Genomic DNA, 24,142 nt, shown 5'->3' with positions numbered 1-24,142 from the left:
TTAGATGGACTCAGAATGCATTTCGCCTGCATCTCTCAGCTTACTCAACCGGAAAAAGGACCAGAATCCCCTGATCAAAAGAAGAAGAAATTTGCCAATCTCGCCCTCTAGTGGCACCAAATTGTAACAGCTAAGAGTTAACCCTTTTTATGATCTTTGTTGTTCCTTTAGGTACAATCTTACTTTTTAAAATGGTTTGTACATATGAAATATATTTTCACATAACAATAACTGTAAATACCTCTTCCCTTGTACATAGTTAAACCAAAATAAAAGCTATTCTCTTTTTTATACTGAACATATCTACACAGGGTACATGGACTTTACCACCTGGCTACATTCTCCCCTGCAACAAGTCAACGTCATCGATGAGTGACTAATCCACCTGAGCGGACCCCATTGCTCCTTGCAATGATTTTTCAAACAGAGCTGTACCCAGACTGATCGATACTTGTGCAACCATAGCTGTGCTGACCATAACAGCATTACAAGTTGCCTTTGGTAAATGGAAAGGGTTAGTATGGGTTAGTATGGGTTAGTATGGGTCCCTGCAGTATCTCGCTTGCTCCTTCTAACAGCAGGAACAGGAGCATTACTTGTCTCTTTATGAGCATGGCTTGCATGTGATGTATATGAACATCACTGCAGTATGCAAGTCCCTATCTGCTGACTTCTCTGTTTGAGAACTGCTAATCTGCTGACTCCTCTGTTTGAGAACTGTTAATGTTGATAGTCCAAATCTGGGCTATCAACATTAGCACACTCTGTCTCTGACACTTGACAGTCACTTAACCCTGTCTCGGTTACCACTGGTGTATCAGGCACTTCACTTTCAACAGGTACACTAAGTACGTCCTCTACCACCACAAAATCAGGTTCAAACGACTCAGGTGTCTCCTTTGCCCTAGGCGTGTAAGGGTGTAACCTTATTCTTGTCCTCTGTTTGGGAACAGGGGGAGGACAGGGACGCAATTCTGACCTATGGACTCTTTTGATAGGACCCCCTTCAAGAGGCTCAACAGTGTGTGTGGTACCCTGGATGTGAACTACTCTGTAAACTGTAGGACTCCATGCATCCTGAATCTTGTTCCTTCCTAGGGGCCTGTGACGTAGATAAAGAAGTTGGCCAATGTCTACAGGGGGGACAAAACACCTTCTCATTCTGCATTGAGATCCTCTCAGCTGCCTTTTGTTCAGAGTACTCCCTGGCTCGCTTGTGTGCCTGTTTGAGCCTCTCCTGGGGCACAGACAACCAGTCATGTTTATTGTCTGACCCATTCTCATGCCCCAGTAGTGCATCTACAGGCAAATGTGGCGGTACTCCAAAGAGTAGGTAATAGGGTGAGTACCGCGTGGTGGAATGTGGAGTCACATTATAGGCATGAACAGGTACTCTGGCCACCGTCTTTTCTTTTCCTGCGGGAGAGTGCGTAGTAGGTCATGAAGCGTTCTATTATATTTCTCACACTGTACATTGCCTTGAGGCCTATAGGGCGTTGTGCATGTTTTTCTTACACCATAGAGTTTGCACAGTTTAGCAATAACTTCTCTCTCAAAGTTTCTACCTTGGTCTGAGTGCAAAATTCTGGTACACCAAACTTCATAAACCATTCCCTGAGCAGGACTTTAACGGTTGTGTCAGCTTTCTGGTCTTTGGTGGGGTAGGCTTGTGTGAATTTAGTGAACACATCGGTGACCACTAGGACAGCCATCTGAAGCCCACTCCAACACAGTAAAATCCACCGCTACCACCTCAAGTGGTCTAGATCAGCGTTTCTCAAACCTCTCCTGGAGGACCACTTGTCCTGCATGTTTTAGATCTCTCCCTGCTCCAACACAGCTGATTCAAAAGATCAACTCGTTATGAGCTCCCGAAACTGCCTAATAACAAAACTGATCATTTAAATCAGCTGTGTTGGAGCAGGGAGAGATCTAAAACATGCAGGACAGGTGGTCCTCCAGGAGAGGTTTGAGAAACGCTGGTCTAGATGCTAAAAATGCTTTCACAGGAGCATGGATTTTTGGCTGAGGCATCTTTGTAAGTATGCACTGCTGACACATCTTGACCCAGTTTTCCACATCTTCATACATCCCTACCCAAAAACACCTCTGCCTTAATAGGTTTACTGTACGTTCGATTCCTTGGTGCCCCATACTGTCATGGACACTGTCCAGGACCTGGTCTCTCAAGCAAACTGGTAAGAGTAACTGCCAACACTGGCCATGACGTGGGTCGTCTATGACACGACACAGCAGCCCTTCTGGCTGCTTTATGTAACCCCACTATTTCAGAAGGCATTTGACAGAACTAGACAACCCCTACTCTCTCTGTGTGATTTGGTTTCTTATCCCTGTTCCAAAACCTCATAAACTCTCTAAGAGTAGGGTCATTTTTCTGGAATTCTGCCAACTGCTCTTGGGTATACCCTGGAAGAGTGTGTGTTCCCCTGTAACTCAGTCACTTCAGTGGAGCCTGACTCCAAAGCACGGATTTGCCACAACTTAACACACTCCACACTGGCAGAGACAAGTTCAGGCTCTAAGACTGTTCCTCTTCTCATTAGGTTGCAAATTGCCACACAGTCATCATATTCTGAGTCAGAGTTTGGTTCAGGCTCCCCTGCAAACTCCTGCCGAGAAAGGGCATCTGCAGCAGCATCGCTATTCCCAGGATGATACTTGACCTCAAAATCGAACCCTGACAGCTGTGCAACCCACCTCTGTTCTATGGCACCGAGTTTAGCGGTCTTAAGGTAACATAGGGGGCTGTTGTTGGTAAATACGACAAACTTCGATCCAAGTAGGTATCCCGTGAACTTTTCAGCTATCACCCATTTTAACGCAAGTAGCGCCAGCTTCATGCTACTGTAGTTGCAGTCATTCCTCTCAGCCTTACGTAGTCTGCGGCTAGCATAGGCTATGACTCTTTTTGTGTCACCTTGCTGCTGGTACAACACAGCCCCTAACCCATGCTGGCTTGCATCCGTCTCGACTATGAATGGCTGTGTGAAGTCAGCAAAACCTAAGATGGGAGCGGAGGTGAGTCTTTTTTTCAGCTGCTCAAAAGCATTTTGACATTCAGTAGTCCACTGGGAACTAAACATTTGACTCATCTTATCTGACTTCCCCTCACTTAGACAGTGTTTTACCACTAGCACCTTCCTCTGTGGCCTGGTCACCCACATTAGCCCCAACTTCTCCTTCCTTTGATTCAACAGACATTATTACATGTGACTACTAATATATTATACTCAGTCAAATATGTAGCAAGTCTCAAGGATATTTATTTAGCAACAGTCTCTCGAAGATGCAGACTCCGCCAGAACTTGCTTGTAGATGACTGAAGACTCGCCAACAGGAACCACAACCACGGCCAGAAAGATTTCTCCCTCACAGGTAAGTTAGCAGCTGTCGTCACTGGCTCTCTCTGGAACACCACCAGTCAACTCTCCCAACAACTGCTCTTTTCTCAAGCTGGCCACTGGGTCACCTTTCACCGTCTGCCAGTCTTCACCACTGCCGTATTTTTATGATTTTATTTTTCTAGCATCTGCCCTTGCCAATTGGTAAATTTCCAACCCCACTCCTGGTACCAAAATTGTGTAACCCGTGGAAATAGGTACCACACAGGACACAATCACTACTTTTGGGGTTCTTTATTTTTATTTTATTTTTTATTTTATTTTTTGTGTTATCACTCTTAATTGAATGGTTTAGGCAAAAAGAGTTCATGGTTTAAGCAGAAAGATTTCAAACAAATACAAAATAACTCAAAACAAATCAAAATACGGCAGTGGGCTTATCAATTCCATTTCCCTTCACAGGGACCTCCAAGTTGAGCTTCTGGCTTGGTTCAAAAATCCTAATATCTTGCTAATCACAGTCTGTAAATCCCACGACATTCATCGCACTATTTGCACCCATGGATTTCATTAGATGGACTCAGGATGCATTTCGCCTGCATCTCTCAGCTTACTCAGCCAGAAAAAGGACCAGAATCCCCTGAGCACAAGAAAAAATTCGCCATTCTCGCCCTGTAGTGGCACCAGATTGTAACAGCTAAGAGTTAACCCTTTTATGATCTTTGTTGCTCCCTTAGGTACAATCTCACTTTTTAAAATGGTACATAGTTAAACCAAAATAAAATCTATTCTCTTTTTTATTCTGAACATATTGTAGCGATTTCGGGGGGGCAGTCCGGGAACCGCCACGGTCGGGACGCGAACCCGTATCTCCCACTCCGCAAGCAACAACGTTAATCATTCGACTAAAGGGTCCAACGCGTCTGTCAAGGACCAACGTGTCTACTTATCCATGCACGTTACACTACCCCCCCTACTTCGGGAAGCGCGTCCCCGCACTTCAGCATATCAACTCCCTCACGCCTCTGGGCGCACGCGCTTCCGATGACCTCACGGTCTCACCATCCCACTTCTGACACCAATGTAGTGAATTCGTGGGGCAGTCTGGGAGACTGTCGCCACAGCCGGGACGCAAACCCGTGTCTCCCACTCCACAAGCGACAACCAGTCGACTAAAGGGTCCGACCCGTTAGTCAAGGACGTGTCTACTTATCCATGCACGCTACAATATTTGCACAGCGTACATGGAATTTACCACCTGGCTACATCTATATATTTAACGATGATGCACTGGTGGTTAAAATAGTCTATACATACAAACACCCTATCCGAATGTTGACTGGGGTAACATACGAGATGACAGGATACGTGTTACAATTCACATGATTTCGGTGACTGTAGGTGATTTTATTGAGTGCTAATTAATGGCCTAATGTATGTCTTTTGTGAATAGATTTGCAAGCTACGACCACCTGATGGCGTTTTGGTTTTTGACTGAGCCTTCCATTTATAAAATGGTCCGGGTCTTACCTTTGTAATTGTGAATGTAGGGTGCAGCATACCACCTAAAGTACTTGTCCAAAGTGCTGGTTGGTGTTGTTTTCTGGCAAATTCTGTGGACATCTGTTACTTTGAGCTTTGGGAGCTCCTGCAAAGAATGGATGTAAAACAACGCCATCGATAGACCGGAAACACGCAAGCAGTACTAGGTAGAATACGCAAATGATTGTGCAAAGAGCGCATAGTGTCTGTACGGACGCCCGACCAAGCCACAGGTAACACGGAGATTCGAACCGGCGATTCCCAGGTTGGTAGGCAACGGACTACTCCGCTACGCCACCCGAGCACCCCAGAGATCCCTTTTTAATTGCAACTCCCGTGCCCCATACAACGCACGACCCCGGGAGCGCTCTTTTATTCACACCGGCCAGAACGGACCAGAACTGACAACAACGTGACGAGTCTCCCCCCCCCCCATGTCCTAAGTGGCGACATCATGGTCAGTAAACGGTCTCCTACTTAGTCTTGAGTCGAACCCCCAAAACAACAACACAAGAATAGCCCCAACATCAACACCACATCATTAAAACACAATTTTAAATCTAACATTAACAGTCCCATCAGCCATTGCGCTCCCCCAGCGCAGAATCGCCGACAGTCAGAGCGACCGCCTCCCCCAGTCGCTACAGTATGACATCATTGTTTTGTTTGTAAGGCGCGTGTGTAGCAGATTTGGAATGGAGCGTTTACTCACTTAAACATATACATTCCACGCAGCTCCGCCCACTGTTTACAATAAAGGTGTGTTTTGTTTTGTGGCACTTGTACGTTAGGAAAAGTTAGGCATACTGTTGGGTCTAAGATATTACACAGCCACCTGCCACTACCGGGGAGAAGGCTGCACCCACCACTAGGAGGAGCTGCAGCCCCCCCACCTTCCCGCGTTAAAGCATAAATCAACGTAAAACTAAACTTTGAAATAAAAATATACACACATACATATAAACACACAATTTGACTAACACAGGCATGTAATCATGTTCAGATCAAGACGTAGACTCTACTTGCTCCTACACAGCATGTTGTCTGGCTGGCCTGTTCACACAACGTCTCCACCCCAGATAGCATCCGGATGTGGGCCACTTCAGGCAATGATGTGGCACTGATGGCCTTCTTCTGGCCCTGACAAAATGGATGTGAGTTTAAAGTGGCCCACATGTATCATAGTAAATATGGCCCAAATATGCCAAACCAAACATGGGTTTTTTCTTGCAAAGATGCGGTGCTCGCGGCAACATGTGATCTGGATGTGACCCTGAAGTGGCCCATGTGGTAAATGGTGAATATGGCCCAAATATCACAAAACAAATACGGGCTACCTTTGGCAAATATGTGGCACATGTGGCATTGCTATGGCTTGGTTCTGGCCCAGATCCGGCAAACAGGAGCGGACCACCCAAGTGTCATCCTTCCACGTGGTATGTGGGCCGGATGAAGTGTCGGGTGTAGGACGGGTCCGGGCCACAACAATTTTGCTATCTGGTATAGAAAGTTAATGTGAATGGCAGGACTTACTCATATGCCCTTAAACCCCACAGAGGCAAGACAAGTTCTACAGTGGTGCTCGAAAGTTAGAATTTTCTATATTTCTGCATAAATATGACCTAAACATCATCACATTTTCACACAAGTCCTAAAAGTAGATAAAGAGAACCCAATTAAACAAATGAGACAAAAATATTATACTTGATCATTTATTTATTGAGGAAAATTATCCAATATTACATATCTGTGAGTGGTAAAAGTATGTGAACCTTTGCTTTCAGTATCTGGCGTAACCCCCCCTTGTGCAGCAATAACTGCAACTAAGCGTTTCTGGTAACTGTTGATCAGTCCTGCACATCGGCTTGGAGGAATTTCAGCCCATTCCTCCATACAGAACAGCTTCAACTCTGGGATGTTGGTGGGTTTCCTCACATGAACTGCTCGCTTCAGGTCCTTCCACAACATTTCGACTGGATTAAGGTCAGGACTTTGACTTGGCCATTCCAAGACATTAACTTTATTCTTCTTTAACCATTCTTTGGTAGAAGGACTTGTGTGCTTAGGGTCGTTGTCTTGCTGCATGACCCACGTTCTCTTGAGATTCAGCTTACAGACAGATGTCCTGACATTTTCCTTAAGAATTCGCTGGTATAATTCAGAATTCATGGTTCCATCAATGATGGCAAGCCGTCCTGGCCCAGATGCAGCAAAACAGGCCCAAACCATGATGCTACCACCACCATGTTTCACAGATGGGATAAGGTTCTTATGCTGGAACGCAGTGTTTTGCTTTCTCCAAACATAACGCTTCTCATTTAAGCCAAAAAGTTGTAATTTGGTCTCATCTGTCCACAAAACGTTTTTCCAACAGCCTTCTGGCTTGTCCACGTGATCTTTAGCAAACTGCAGACGGGCAGCAATGTTCTTTTTGGAGAGCAGTGGCTTTCTCCTTGCAACCCTGCCATGCACACCATTGTTGTTCAGTGTTCTCCTGATGGTGGACTCATTAACATTAACAGTAGCCAATGTGAGAGAGGCCTTTAGTTGCTTAGAAGTTACCCTGGGTTGCTTTATGACCTGGCCAGCCATTACATGCCTTGCTCTTGGAGTGATCTTTGATGGTCGACCACTCCTGGGGAGGGTAACAATGGTCTTGAATTCCTCCATTTGTACACAATCTGTCCAACTGTGGATTGGTGGAGTCCAAACTCTTTAGAGATGGTTTTGTAACCTTTTCCAGCCCGATGAGACTCAACAATGCTTTTTCTGAGGTCCTCAGAAATCTCCTTTGTTCTTGCCATAACACACTTCCACAAACATGTGTTGTGAAGATCAGACTTTGATAGAGCCCTGTTCTTTAAATAGAACAGGGCACCCACTCACACCTGATTGTCATCCCATTGATTGAAAACACCTGACTCTAATTTCACCTTCAAATTAGCTGCTGATCCTAGAGCTTCACATACTTTTGCCACTCATAGATATGTAATATTGGATCATTTTCCTCAATAAATAAATGACCAAGTATAATATTTTGTCTCATTTGTTTAATTGGGTTCTCTTTGCCTACTTTTAGGACTTCTGTGAAAATCTGATGATGTTTTAGTTCTATTTATACAGAAATATAGAAAATTCTGAAGGGTTCACAACTTTCAAGTACCACTGTATGTTTTTCTATTCATAGTCCTAAAAGGTAAGTAATTTTAGATGAATCATAATTAAATCATAAATAAAATACTGATAACATGCTCACTAATATGTGCAAGTGAATTTGCCAGCAGGGGGCGTTAGGACATGTCTCTGGCTGTGTCCTCTGGTCATTCCAGCCAGTCAGATATATTTAGGTAAAGCTAAAGTGGTCAGCTGCCACAGTGGTCAGTGAGGACTGAAGTGGAGCCAGGGAGGATCATGTGGGCCTGAGGGAAGTCAGAGGGCGCTAGGCTTTCCACCTCCTGTTAGACATGCACACACTTATTTAGATAGACCTGATCCCTCTGCTGCACTGCAGCACAGCACACCCACTCCTGTCTGCATGCAAAAGAAACCAAATCCTTCCACATGCATCAGGCATTACAGCTTGTAAAATAAACATGATTCCTGGAAATTATTACAAATTTACTCTTCCCATTTACAGGCTCTTGTTTACCTTTTTTTCACAATAATTCTTGTTTACGGTTTATCAAAATGGCTCCAATGAGTAACAAAGTTTTACCCATCAAAGATAATATTATATACCTTTATATATTATTATATAATAAGTTATATATTATTATTATATTATATTATATATTATATGATAATATTTATATCATTATTATATTACATACTATTAATATAATAATAAATTATAATATAATATTATATATTATTATATAGTCCATCTGATGATGGATGGTGCACGTATAAGCTGCCTTCAAAGGATGTCCATATTTATTATATTATTATATTATATTACATATTATAATATATTATTAATATAATAATAACAATATTATAATATCTATGTTATGTATACTATACTATATATTCCATCTGATGATGGATGGTGTATATACAAGCTGCCTTCACACGATGTCCATGTTAACAGGGCACCATCCTGAGAGTTTTGTACATTGTGTGATGTTGCTGCCCAAGACAGGTCCTACCTTGACAGGATTGAGGTTAGTTGTCATGATGATCTTGTGAAGGGGGCCTGCAAGTTTGGGGGGCAATTTGGGTTCTCTCTCCAGCCCCTGGGGCCGAGTATAGTACTCCAACCTCGCCCGGGAAAAGAAGTTGTTGATCACAGTCACGCAGTCATGTTGGCCTACGAAGGACAACACACAAGTCAAGATGTAATCAACACACAAGTCAAGATGTAGTCAACACTCATGTCAAGATGTAGTCAACACACAAGTCAAGATGTAGTCAACACTCAAGTCAAGATGTAGTCAACACACAAGTCAAGATGTACTCAACACACAAGTCAAGATGTAGTCAACACACAAGTCAAGATGTACTCAGCACACAAGTCAAGATGTACTCAACACACAAGTCAAGATGTACTCAACACACAAGTCAAGATGTACTCAACACTCAAGTCAAGATGTAGTCATGACACTGAATGCAGTGACAGTAGTTGCTGTGGTTGGCGCTCTCAGTAGTCTTTGTATGCCGCAGTGTGTGTCTCACCCACAAACGCCGCCATCTGGGCAGCGGTGCGACCCACAGAGTTCACTAGGTCTGTTTCTGCCCCAGCATCCAGCATCATAGTGGTTATGTCTGTGTTTCCTGGAAGCAAACAGAGAGTCTGATAGCTCATGTTAGTCCTGCTTTCCCAACATGTCCTGCTCCCTGCTTGTCACAGGGCCAAGGCCCTGCTCCTGTCCCTGTGACAGGTGAAGAAAAGTTAGAGACTGGTATACCTGGAGGGAGGTCACTTACTCCACATCCTTTTTGGGGTGGCATGGCTCAGGAGGTAGAACGGGTCGTCTAGTAATCGGAACGTCACTGGTTCGATACCCGGCTCCTCCAGAGAGTGTGTTGAAGTGTCCTTGAGCGAGACACTGAACTCCCTAACTGCTCCTGATGAGCAGGTTGGCGCCTGTCATGGCAGCCTCCACCGTTAGTGTGTGAATGTGTGTGAATGGGTGCATGTGAGGCAACTGTAAGGCGCTCTGAGTGGTGGGTGGACTAGAACCGCTCCGTATGCAGTCCATTTACCCGTCAGCTCTTTTTCAGTGATACACTTCATTCAGACAGTCATGCACATTCAACATGCCGTAGATCTGAGAGCGGCTCACACATCAGTCTTCTGATGTGCATTGCTCATTGCTAGGTAGCGCCACCTGAGCATCCATCCATCCATAATCCAAACCGCTTATCCTTCTCAGGATTGCAGGGCTGTTGGAGCCCATCCCAGCACTCATTGGGCAGCAGGCGGGGAGACACCCCAGATAGGCCGCCAGACCATCACAGGGCCGAAACACACACACACACATTCATACCTAGGGACAACTTAGTACGGCCGAGTCACCTCACCTGCATGTCTTTGGACTGTGGGAGGAAACCGGAGCCCCCGGAGGAAATCCACGCAGACACGGGAAGAACATGCAAACTCCACACAGAGGACGACCCGGGACGACCCCCAAGGTTGGACTACCTTGAACCCACGACCTTCTTGCTGTGAGGAGACCGCACTAACCACTGCACCACCGTGCCGCCCATCCACCTGGGCAGTTTTGGTTTAGTTGTACAGTGACAGTACTGGAGGGGCTGCAGCAGGGAATCGTGAGCAAGGTCTCCTCACCCTGCTTATGCCAACGTCGCTGGCATGTCTCTCATCATTGCTCTTATTGAAATGTGTGTACTTGTACTTTGTTAACAAATCACACATTAGATTCTGCCTCTCCAACATGGCCATAATGCTGGACTAGTAGTCTCTGGTTACCGCGACCCTGAAACATACTGCACCTTTCATACACGTAAGACACGGCCATGTCCAATAAAGCTATGTGCTGAATAACCCTGCTGACTAGTGGGGTTTTCCTCTTTCTCCTACAACACACCCTTTCATTCATCCCAGCTTCAGTGAATTCAGACTAAAACGGATGCTCTCCAGATGCTGCCTGAGTTCCTACACCAGCTGCTGCTGTGGTTGTGTTTGACTCTAGATTATCTCGAGAACACTTGACTGGACTTGACTGGACTTGAGAGCACTGACACTTTCAGTGAGAGACCTTTTTCCCCTTTTTTTCTCCCCAATTGTACTTTGCCAATTACCCCACTCTTCTGAGCCGTCCCGGTCGCTGCTCCACCCCCTCTGCCGATCTGGGGAGGGCTGCAGACTACCACATGCCTCCTCCCATACATGTGGAGTCACCAGCCGCTTCTTTTCCCCTGACAGTGAGGAGTTTCACCAGGGGGACGTAGCGCATGGGAGGATCACGCTATTCCCTCCAGTCCCCCCCCCCCAAACAGGCGCCCCCGACTGACCAGAGGAGACGCTAGTGTAGCGACCAGGACACATAACAACTTCCGGCTTCCCACCCGCAGACACGGACAATTGTGTCTGTAGGGACGCCCAACAAAACTGGAGGTAACACGGGGACTCGATCCGGCGATTTGTTGGTAGGCAACGGAATAGACCACTATGTTACCTGGATGCCCAGTGAGAGACCTTTTTCGCATACCTTTTATCAACACTCAGGGGATACATGTACAGTACTATATTAAGTAGGAGTGCATGGTCTTACCTGACAGACCGGCGAACATGAGGGCGGTGTATCCGTACTCGTGCTGGTTGCAGTTGACATCCGCCCCGTGCTGCAGCAGCAGCCGGCACACGTCAGCCTTGCCCTTGTAAGCTGCATGCATCAGCGGAGTCATGCCATACTGAATCAGAGGGACAGGGACCAGCTGAGTTGATGGATCCAAGTTAGTATACCTTCATAACGATACTGATAGCGATACCTGCATCAGATATTGAGTCAACACCGGGTTAACAGCAAGCATCAATAGCAAAGATTTTACCCAGGACTAGAATCTAATACCAAAACCCATGACTAACATGTCAACAATTAAAGCAAAATGACTTGATGTATTTCTGGCACATGGAGGCCTGTATGTTTTAATGGTATAAAAAACCAATTCTATTTCAATAGTTCAACCATGGACCCCAAATTAGTTGGTCCGGGTATGCAGTGCGAAACAGAAGTAAGAGTACTTGGTATCAGCCAATAATTCAAGATTCATACAGTGAAAAGGTGATATTGGTGCGTCCCTATTCATCCATCCATCCATCCATCCATTATCGAAAACGCTTATCCTGCTCTCAGGGTCGCAGGGATGCTGGAGCCTATCCCAGCAGTCATTGGGCGGCAGGCGGGGAGACACCCTGGACAGGCCGCCAGGCCATCACAGGGCCCACACACACACACACACACACACACACACACACAGTTAAAGTTCTGCACTGCAGCGTCATGCAGGTGACCTGGCACGGGGGATGCAGGGATGTGAAGAGCTGCAGCAGCCATCTGACTTGGACAAACAGCAGATACTTGCCAGACCAAGCTAGGTGTCTGAAGGAGTCTGTCGTGTACATGTAGTGGAGTGATGCTATTATTAAACACCCTCTGCCACTCACCGGTCACCTCCATATGGCCCATAACAATGGACAACATATGCTACCATTCCATACCTGCTGCTCATATACACACAACAACCAGCATCAACGGTTATTTTTGTTATGTCATGTTCATGTTGCCATGCAAAGCCTCTTCCCATTTGGTGCGGACTTTTTTTTATTGCATGCAGTTTTGTAAGATATCGAAACAGGAATCTCAAGAATCAATTAAAGGACACAGTTTTGAAGCTGACTAGTTGCATGCAGGTAAGAGGAAACCTGTTTTCATGTCTTGGGTCTTTTTCTATCTTTCTTTCCCCCCATTTTTCTCCCCAATCCACTCTGTGCACCACTGTAGTCCACTGACTTCCGGTTTCTACTGCAGCGGTCATACCAGTTTCCTGTTTGTTGGCGTGTGCTATCGACAATGGCATATTTTTCGCGATGCCTGCAAGATTTACCACGGATAAATCTCAACCACATGCACACAACTTTCCACACACTTTCACCTGCACCAGCAGCAAACGGGTGAGAAGCTTCAAGTTGTACATATCCAGTTACGTCCACCATTATGAGGATGAGGATGCTCACCCTCATGGTAGGTGCAAACAGGAAACAAACAGGAAACTGGTATGACCGCTGCAGTAGAAACCGGAAGTCTGTGGACTAAAGTTATGCACAGAGCCGATTGTATCCGGCCAATGACCCCACTCTTCCGAGCCGTCCCGGTCGCTGCTGCACCCCCTCTGCCGATCCGGGGAGGGCTGCAGACTACCACATGCCTCCTCCCATACATGTGGAGTCACCAGCCGCTTCTTTCACCTGACAGTGAGGAGTTTCACCAGGGGGACGTAGCACGTGGGAGGGTCACGCTGTTCCCCCCCCAGTTCCCCCTCCCCCTCGAACAGGCACCCCGACCGACCAGAGGAGGCGCTAGTGCAGCGACCAGGACACATACCCACATCCGGCTTCCCACCCGCAGACACGTCCAACTGTGTCTGTAGGGACGCCCGACCAAGCCGGAAGTAACACGGGGATTCGAGCCGGCGATCCCCTTGTTGGTAGGCAACACAGACCGCTACGCTACCCGCTACCTTGTTCATTTTAAACCTGATGAAAAACACTAAATGCCCGGCGTGGTGCCTCCTGCAGCAAATAAGTAAACCAGGGTGAAAACATGCACGTTAAAGCAATGCTGAAAATCAGCCATCTTCCTACCTCGTCCAGACAGTTCGCCCGTACTTCTCTGCTTGCGAGCAGCTTAGCAGCCTCGTGCACGTCACCTACGGTAGGAGGTAAACACAGGAATGACAGACGTGTGCATGTGGAGCCTCATGGCCGAAGCTTTGTCACCGGGTCAAGACTTATGAACGTGTTCAGATTAGTGTTGTCACGATACCAAAATTATGACTTCGATACGATAGCTGCCATAAATACCTCGATACTCGATACTGAACCGATACCACGGTAAAATTCTAAAATATCTGGAAAAGAGTGTTCATCTCTATCCAGGAGACTCGAGAAGCCTAGCCTCCAAGAACAACAGCCAGTCACTAACGGCTCCAATGACTCTCATGACCACTGAACAATGAAGTCGAAACTAACACCCCAAACGACCGTCGCTGCTAAACAAATCCAAATCAATAGCTCCGATGGCGACGGGCGTGGCTGGACATCGGAGCACAGGGGAGCCACGCATATCTATGGCTCTGTTAGCGACAACGACTCCTAGAGGATAAATACTGAGTTTCATCACCAGCCAGTCAGACTAGCTTGGTCTAGTCAGAAAGGCACAAACTGAGGAAGCCTCTTGGATGAGAGGCGAAACGTCTTCACAGATATATACCAAGTCCAGTTGCACTTGATTCAACTCCTCTGGAGAACCATGACCTGGATGAATGAGAACATTCACAGACATCTGGAAAAGAGATGAATCATGGTCCAGCTCGGTCTCACTATGGTTTAACTGTCACCAGCTTGTTCCTGTCCTACTTTTTGAGCAAACTACATTAATAAATTAATTCTCCAGAGCAAGTATGAGCATAATCTCTTCTGTTTGTTAACATATTTGCTTTTGCTTAACAAGCCACTTTTCTGTAAAATTTAAACTTTTGAACAGTGAACACATTAATGACTGACTGACACATACAATTAAAAGACTATTTTCGCCTCTTTATTTAAAAAAAAAAAAAAACATGCCACTACATGGTACATGCCATTACACTATGGTGGACAAACGTCAGTCAGACAATTAGTCATTTGCAGTACCATTCTCAGTCCGTTTTTGCTGATTGTCAATAAATAAATTACATTTAAATAGCCAAATTAGGCTAGATCAAGGCCAGTGTTAAAATTACAAGCAAATTACTATGCTATTCAGTGGGCCATCCGATGGAGCCTACCCCAGGTCAAGCCTGCTGAGTTAGTGGAATGTCGTTCATGGCTAACAAGCTAATTTGGACTCAATACATTCTGGTGGTAGGCTATGGGTTCTCCTGAGTGCATTTCAGGTAGCCTATTGTAGCATTCCCAGCCGGACTTTATTCAGACGATGCACTCAATGATGACAACTGATGGGCTATGGTGCGGTATTTTTACCATTTATTTACACGAACCACCACAGACACACCCTAAGAGCTGAAAGCAAAATAAAACATCTACTCCTGTATTGTCACCATGCGTGTGTGGTGTGTGGTGTGTGTCTGTGTGAGAGTCTATAAACGGCCAAACTAAAGCGCTTGGGGCCTTGATTCTTTTTGGAGGTTATTGGGGATGATCAGGGGCACCTATAAAAATAGCGGAACATTAATTAAAATTGTGCATAATTATGCATAAATATGCAAAATGTGCATTTTTTCTAAAAATGGCTAAAAAAACACTTTTCTCGGCATTTCAGATGATTCTGAGCAGCTTTGATTTTTTCACCTGTATAAAAAAAATTTCTGGGACTTAGAAATGTTTTGGCATTATGCAAAATGTGCATTTTTGCAAAAATGCACTTATGATCCTAATTTTTTTTGGAGGTGGTAGGTATTGTTCCAGAGAGGACCAGAAAAATAGCAGAACATTAAAACAATTATGCATAATTATGCAAAATGTGCATTTTCTAAAAATGGCTAAAAACCACTTTTCTCAGCATTTCAGATAATTCTGAGCATTTGGGGGAGAGGGAGTTGGAGTGGGGGGGGGGTTTAGGGGCAGGGGGAAGGCGGTTAGCTGGCAGGATGAAGAGGAGGGGGATTTAGACGGGTGGAGAACCAAACCGCTACATTGTAGCGGGGTTCTTCTAGTACGATCATACACTCATACATGCGACCACGTTTCCACCATCGCTAGCTACCCTGACAACGTGCATAGCACTGCTAGCATTAGCTCATTTAGCTAACTTCTAAATCCGGTTACACACAGTGCATAAAAATAACACCTCATAACGAACTCGAATTACACAGTCACTCTACACACGTACCTGTTCGCCTTCCAGCTACTAGGCTCTGAATAAGAAATTATAAACAATATTCTTCACGAACAGTCCTTGGCTTTCTCACGGCACGCGAACGTCAGCCATTTAACTTTCCTTCTCGTTTCCGCCGTCAACTTGCGCACGCGCAGTAACATACCATATCAATGTTCACAATAAAAGGTATGTAAACAATAAAAGTGCAATTCGCTATAAAATCAGATCTGGTACATGGCACTCTATAACAAATTCAATAGCACATAAGTCTAATAAACAAAGCGCCATATAATAATCTCAATAACTTGTCTTAATAATATCAAATATAATATAAAGTAATATGGGTCATTTATACCTATCTTATATCTAGGAAATAATTATTGACAAAAAGGCAGGCTACATGCCGTGATAAATATTACCAGAACTGATTGAATATTAAATAGATCGTTTGCAAGTTATGCTAAAGTCACCATTACTAGCCTGAACATTGCCCTTCCATAAGCTAACTACAGTATTGTAGCGAATTCGGGGGACCACGCAGCCACAGGAACTGCCGCGGCCGGGACGCGAACCCGTATCGCCCGCACCGCAGGAGGCATCGCTAACCGCTCGACTAAAGAGTCAGACCCTCTGCGGTGCGGGCGATACGGGTTCGCGTCCCGGCCGCGGCAGTTCCTGTGGTTGCGTTGTCCCCCGAATTCGCTACATGGGTGTCAGAAGTGGGATGGAGCGACCGTAAGGCCATCGGAAGCGCATGCGCCCTGAGGCGTGAAGGAGCTGGTATGCTTAGGCGCGGGGACGCGCTTCCCGAAGGAGGGGGGGTAGTGTAACGTGCATGGATAAGAAGACACGCTGGCCGCTGCCCGGCGGGTCTGACCCTTTAGTCTAGCGGTTAGCGATGTCTCCTGCGGTGCGGGCGATACGGGTTCGCGTCCCGGCCGCGGCAGTTCCCGTGGTTGCGTTGTGCCCCGGATTCGCTACAGTATGATCACTCTCGCTATGCCTCGCCAAAATTCAGCGTTGAAAAAAAAGGTTGCCTGTCACAGAACACACGACACTCGTTTCACTGATATAGCCTGTAGTTAGTGGATCAGACTGGGGCTGATCCTGTAATGGTGTTTTCAATCACGTTCGCTAACCTGTTGGTCTCTGAGTTCTTTGTGAAGGCCGGCATGTCTGTCAGCGAGGTGCTTCGCCATGTTGGACGTGTTGCCCCCCTTTGTCTGAACGCCTTTGTAACAGGTCTTACAGACGGGTCTCGGTGTGTCTGCGGGCTTGCCCTCACTATCTGCCAAGTATCCGAAACAACTCCACACTTCACTTCGCCCGTCTTTTCTGTCCACAAGCTGAGGATCGTCGGCAAGCGCTTCCGAACCTGTCGCCCGCCATCTCTCGTTCCCTCTCTCACTCACAGTGACGTCAGCCCGCGTGCTGCCGCTTCGCTGCGTGCGGGTGAAACAGTTAGACACGCCCACTAGCCTCTGGCGCAAGGAGCAGGACTGAGAGTTGGAGCAGCTCGCTGCACAGACACACAACGTTAGTTTAATACAAGTATCGATACTTAAAACCAAGCGTATCTTCTCTTTTTTGCGTGAGGTATCGCGATACTTTTCTAGTATCGGTACACCGTGCAACACTAGTTCAGATGCATCCCAGCACTTGGGTCTAAGAGGCCAGTACTGAATGCATGGCTGGGTAAAGTGGTAACTGCCCCACTAACATTACCAGCTGCCCAGAGGCTCAGTTAAGACCTGTATGGTAGATATTACCCAAACCAGCCTCCAAAGAACTACATAAGAAAGAAAAACCTCGCTAAGCTGATTCAGTACGCGTTTGCCTACGGTATGAATATGTAATAAACCTCTAGACCACATTGGTCTCATGTACACCCATTTTACTTCCCACACTTTCATCCTCTAAATCTGGAACAGAACTAGAAGAAGGCGTCCAGTAGAGTGCAGACCCCCGCCAGGAGTGTCCCCCCTCACCCGGTGCTCAGACAAACCCGGCTGAGGAGTTAGCGCTCAGTTGTGGTATGAATCACCGCAACCACGAGGGGTCCTGGATCATACAAGGCTGCGTTTATATGACGTCAGAAAGGTGGATTTATTATGTTAGTGTAAACTACTAATAAGACACGTTAGCCCCTAGCTAACGGGTCTGACCCTTTAGTCGAGCGGTTAATGATGTCGCCTTGTGGTGCAGTACACCACGTATCGAATCCCGCACCGGGCAAGAAAATAACCAGTTACATTAGTCTGACTAAAATCCTACTGAGTCGAGTTTCTCTAAGTGGGACTAGCACACCTAGATAATGTGGTTGGGGATGGATTTACTCTGGCATGTATACGCTTCAATCGGCCCCGAGTCGGCCTAGGCGTTCTGCGCATGAAAGGGGGCATATCGCCCCCTACCGTACCGGGGTGGGACATACTTCCGTCAATAAATCGATTCTCCCCCGGTTCTTGTGTACTGGGACAACGACAGTAGTCCAGTTACACGGCCTAGTCGAGCTGTAACCGTAGCTGGACTGAAGTGTGCATGTAAAGGCAGCGGGTCTGGGGGCTAGCGGACCCAGTAGTGCGGGGTTTCAGCAGCGGACAGGAAACCCCGTGGTTCTCTGCCATTATAAGACTTTTGCGCAGCGCGCAAGCCGATTCAAAAGGAAATATGGAAAAACAGTTGTTAATATGCAACCTTCAAGCTAAAAGAACATCTACCCAATACAAACGTGTTGCCTGTCAGTCTGTGGATGCGCAGCCATCTTGTTAGACCCTCGTATGAATGCGACCAAGTTTAACATGAACTTGCACCTTTCTATGCGACCATTGTGGTCTAATCCTAACCCTGTCTGTATTCTCATAATATGATAAAGCTGGCAGGGGCGGCACGGTGGCGCAGTGGATAGCGCGGTCGCCTCACAGCAAGAAGGTCCTGGGTTCGAGCCCCAGGGTAGTCCAAACTTGAGGGTCGTCCCGGGTCGTCCTCCGTGTGGAGTTTACATGTTCTCCCCGTGTCTGTGTGGGTTTCCTCCGGGGGCTCCGGTTTCCTCCCACAGTCCAAATACATGTAGGACAGGTGGATCACCCATACTACAGTGTCCCTAGGTAGGTGTGTGTGTCCAGGGTGTCTCCCCGCCTACCGCCCAATGACTGCTGGGATTATCGCCTGACAGCAGGATAAGCGGTTCGGATAATGGATGGCTGGATGGATGGCTGGATAGATGGATGGATGGATGGACGGATGGACGGATGGATGGATGGATGGATAAAGCTGGCTAAACTGTTTACGCTCACGGAGGCACAACTCACAACTACGGTTGACTCAGATCAGGCAGCGACCAGAACATGCAACACTTGGTATCTGGCCTGCAACTTAGAGGAAGTTGTAAGGTTCACGTCCTTATTCGTGCTCAATAGTCCGGGTAAATAAATCCCATAAAGTTGAATCAGTTCATCTGGACGCGTTTATTGAGAGAAACTTCCATCACTCGTCTAAGAGAAGCAAGGGCTCGTCCCTCCTCCATTAGATGGTGGAGATCCAAAGAGGCCATCTATGTGAAGAGGGAACAACCATCCTTTAACCGGGGGGGGGGGGCTCAGAATGCATCTGGCACCATCTTGCAATGCTGTGATTGCAACTATTCCCCAGTCCTGTGTGAGTAGTGCCGTTCAGTGTCCAGATCAACTGATTCAACTTTCTGTGATTTATAACTTTCACTTTTTTTGGATTATCAAAATGCTTTTAATAACGTTCGATGATGTCTCCGCCCAATCCAAGTCAACCGTAGATGTGAGTCACGCATGCGCAAGCGTACATGGTTTACCCAGCTTTATTATATCGGGAAAATAAAGACAGAGGTTATTATTTTAGTTCCCCCAGTTCTCCTGTGTTGAGGTCAGCAGTGAAGGGTTTGCTGACTTGAGAAATACGATCGACTTCTCGTTTACTTTCAAGACTCATACCCAAATACATAATGTTTTGATACTGCCGCTGCCCAATGTGAGTCAACCGTAGACGTGAGTCGCGCAGGCGCGCCGTTGACTCAGATCAGGCAGAGAGAGAGAGCCGAGTCGGGCTAGCGAGCTAGAGAGTGAATGGAGAGGGAGCGGCGGTAGGGAGGACAAACGTTGATCAAAGGTTTTGAATCAGTGCAACCACGAGAGGTTCTTGCTCGTGCAGTCCTAACTGGGGTCAGTAAAGTCCAGGCTGACAGGCCCAGTAGTGCGCCAGACTAGCCGAGGGAAGACACACTCAGCAAACACCATATCTCCACACTACACGCCTGGCAGGGGTGATAATTAGAAAAGACGAGGGGGTGGAGCAGCAACCGGGAGGCTCGGAAGGGTGGCGTAATTGGCCAAGTGGAGTTGGGGAGAAAAAGGGGGGGGGGCAAAAAGAACAAAGCAAAAAAACAAAAAACAAAAGAAGATAAAGAAAATACAGCCTAATTATAGGTTCCAATGAATGTGTCTTCTGCATCTAAGCCATCATATTGTATAGGAGCAGTGGGCAGCTGCGGCGCCTGGGGACCAACTCCAGTTCCTATTTCCACTGCCTTGCTCAGGAGCACAGACAGGAGTACTAACCCTAACATATAATGGTGGGAGGAAACGGCAGCACCCGGAGGAAACCACCACACAGACACGGGGAGAACATGCAAACTCCACACAGAAAGGACCTGGGACGGCCTGGGGTTCGAACCCGGGACCTTCTTGCTGTGAGACAACAGTGCTAACCACTGGGCCACTGTACGCCCAATAATAATAACAATCATAATAACTGGTAACCATGGGATTTAGCCCAGTTTTTTTTCTCTCACTAAAGAGTCACTGAAATACAGGGGGGAAACAACTTTGGTTATAACTATGCAAATCATATTCATCATACATCTCATGGAACCTGGGTTAATCTTTTCAATTCACCGAAAAAGTAAACATGCCCACCATCATACATTCTGATAGCACAACAAGTTAAGAAAATACAAAGAATAAATCACATCTGCACATAACAAAACTGGTTTTGGTTGGTTTGTTTGTTAGGAAGCCGGGTAGTCGTGCCATGCCCATGCTGTATATGACTTACCTGCATCAATCACCTGCAGGATCTTCCTCTCGCATGCGGACAGGTCCCCTCTCTTAGGCGAGCTCATGGTGTGTGGATGAGCAGCGTTCTGTGGACGGACCTCTCCGGCTGGGTGGCATGTGGATGTGCTGACGAACCTGCGAGGGGACGCGTCCAATTTAGACCGCTGCAACTGCAGAAGACGGGGCATCGTTGGAGTGTACCACTATGAAAAACAAAGGGGGGCGCGATGGGATCTGCTAAAGGACCCTTAACTGGGTTTGGAGAGGGGTGAGATATAGGTTGTCAATATGCAAGCGTGCAGTTTTGTGGAGTCTACTATGATGAAGTTGTGAATATATGCAGACTGCCCCCCCCCCCCGCCGTGGTCTTGCTGCTCGTGCTGTCGGTGTGGGGAAGTGGTGGAGTTGTGCAGGAACAGACGGCCTGCAGAACCTCCACCCCTCCGACCTGCAGCTGAGTGAACCCGCCAGGTAAGAAAGACTGTACTGGGCTTTCTTCAAGAACTTTTTTAAAAAGCGAAATAATGGAAATGTTGGCCCAGACGTGGTTTATCCGAACATTTCAGCTCTGCGGTCCTGCTGTGCAGTTATTAAACCGGCCCCTTGCCTTCTGGACAGCAGGGCCAGCGTCTTGCAGATTTCCCACAATATTTTTGAATGTTGGCTTTCGTTCCCCCGCAGCCCACAGCAGTGCAACACAAAGACAAAAACACATCCAAAAACTACAAAAAAATCAAGAACACACATACTAACACATATATCTAAACACATATCTCCAAACTCAACAAACAAACAAATAAATCCCTGTCCAGGAGAAGGAAGGCCAGCCAGGGTGACTGTGGGAACTTCCGGTCTGCATGGGCTAGCAGTTAGCTTAGCCTGCCCCGCTTCCGCGTCCTGTCAGACCGCCCTCGGTGCTTCCTCCTCGGGCGCAGCTCCAGGCAGGGCCGTGGTCCCTGGGCCCACAGGACGCTGCAGACCAGGCTCTCCCAGCCGGTCCAGCGCCAGCTCTCCCAGCCATCAGACGAAGACACAACCTAGACGCAGACGTGGACAAAGACCCAGCATGGACGGTGCTGGGTGAGGCCGCCGCAGACGCGAAATCGCGCCGCCATCTTCCCACACCGGAAGCGGAAAAAATAAACTACTGTAAAAACACATGTTTTTAGTCAGTAAAGTACACGTGGTTGCTGATGTGTGCACGTCTGGGTGCGCTGTGGTTTGAATGCGTCCGAGTCCAGAGCGAGAACAGGCTGCAGGCTGCAGTGCAGAACAGGCTGCAGAACAGGCTGCAGAACAGGCTGCAGAACAGGCTGCAGAACAGGCTGCAGACCAGGCTGCAGACCAGGCTGCAGAACAGGCTGCAGACCAGGCTGCAGACCAGGCTGCAGAACAGGTCCTTCCGTCACCTCCACTCGTATTAAACCCAGATGTTATAGGGTCATGCAGAAAGCTCGCAGTGTTGTGTTTGCTGATTGCTGTAGAACTCTATTCGATCATTATTAAAACACATAAATGTGACAAAACCATCAGTGACCCCCTGTTATTCTGTTGAATGGGTTTATATTCTGTTATCGTTCAGCTTCACGGACCTGTAAACCCAAACTGACCACCTTGCGTTACCGACGTAGATGGTGGGGCGTTATTCTGGGCATGGACTGAATTGCCCTGCACATGCTGGGTACTTGCTGGGTACTTGCTGGGTACATGCTGGGTACTTGCTAGGTACTTGCTGATTACATGCTGGGTACTTGCTAGGTACATGCTGGGTACTTGCTGTGTACTTGCTGGGTACTTGCTGGGTATGTGCTGGGTACATGCTGGGTACTTGCTAGGTACATGCTGGGTACTTGCTGTGTACTTGCTGGGTACATGCTGGGTACTTGCTGGGTACATGCTGGGTACATGCTGTGTAGTTGCTGGGTACATGCTGGGTACTTGCTGGGTACACGCTGGGTACATGCTGTGTACTTGCTGGGTACTTGCTGGGTACATGCTGGGTACTTGCTGTGTACTTGCTGGGTACATGCTGGGTACTTGCTGGGTACATGCTAGGTACATGCTGGGTACTTGCTGTGTACTTGCTGGGTACATGCTGGGTACTTGCTGGGTACATGCTAGGTACTTGCTGGGTACATGCTGGGTACATGCTGGGTACTTGCTGGGTACTTGCTGGGTACATGCTGGGTACATGCTGGGTACTTGCTAGGTACTTGCTGGGTACATGCTGGGTACATGCTGGGTACTTGCTGGGTACTTGCTGGGTACAGGGTCATATGCAACACAGGCACAGGGCTGAGGCATCAGATGCCATTGTATTTCTTTGAATGAGGACTGCATAAGGATCATTTTGATAGTGACTACGTTTACATGATGTGAGAAAAAGTGGATTTATTGTGTTGGTCCGACTAAAACTGGACTATTAAAACACATGTAAACGTGTTAGTCCTACTGAAGTTGTACTAAACCGAATTTTTCGAGGTCGGACTAACACACCTAGATGATGCGGTTGGGGATGGATTTACTCTGGCATGTACACGCTTCAATCGGCCCCGGACTGGCCTAGGCGTTCTGCGCATGATCCATAGTTCCCAATAGCAACCAGCTGAAAGGGGGCATATCGCCACCTACCGTACCATCAATATATCGATTCTCCCCCGGTTCTTGTGTACTGGGACAACGACAGTAGTCCAGTGACATGGCCTAATGGAGCCGTAGCTGTAGCTCCACTTACCTGTGCATGTAAAGGCAGTCAGTGGTCCGCTGGCGTGCTGGGAAGCTCCAGGACTGGGGCTTTAGTTGGTACACTACAGTCTTGCAGAGGACTTTACCAGCAGTATGTAGGGCACCATCATCCCTGGCATCCCCGGCTGCTGCGAGGCGCTGTTGCCTCACAGGGGCCGCCCCTTTGTGTGGATGCTTTGCATGTGTTTGTATGGGTTTTGTCTGGGTATGCCTCTATCCAAAATGAAGTTTGATAGATTAACTGGACATATACAGCACAAAACAAAGACAATAAAGCCATGAATCAGAATCAGAAGTTCCTTTAAGAACAATGTGAGTTGCCTGTTTATTGCCGATGTGCATG

At 47.1% G+C, this 24,142-nt stretch overlaps 1 protein-coding gene across 1 annotated transcript in view; it reads right to left on the bottom strand.

The window, feature by feature from the left end:
* Positions 1–21,119, bottom strand: part of LOC130129105 (ankyrin repeat and MYND domain-containing protein 2-like) — a 52,301-nt gene extending 31,182 nt beyond the window's left edge. The window contains exons 1-5 of the mRNA XM_056298904.1: positions 21,053–21,119; positions 13,732–13,796; positions 11,642–11,780; positions 9,579–9,677; positions 9,053–9,213 (exon numbers count right to left, since the gene is read on the bottom strand). Coding sequence (XP_056154879.1) covers positions 9,053–9,213; positions 9,579–9,677; positions 11,642–11,780; positions 13,732–13,796; positions 21,053–21,119 — 531 coding nt within the window. The remainder of the gene's footprint in view (positions 1–9,052; positions 9,214–9,578; positions 9,678–11,641; positions 11,781–13,731; positions 13,797–21,052) is intronic.
* Positions 21,120–24,142: the final 3,023 nt, after the last annotated feature.

Source organism: Lampris incognitus, chromosome 18, assembly GCF_029633865.1.
Source record: "Lampris incognitus isolate fLamInc1 chromosome 18, fLamInc1.hap2, whole genome shotgun sequence".
Lineage (NCBI taxonomy): Eukaryota > Metazoa > Chordata > Actinopteri > Lampriformes > Lampridae > Lampris > Lampris incognitus.
The sequence above is the reverse complement of the archived record's forward strand: the minus strand, read 5'-3'. Positions and strand labels throughout refer to the sequence as shown.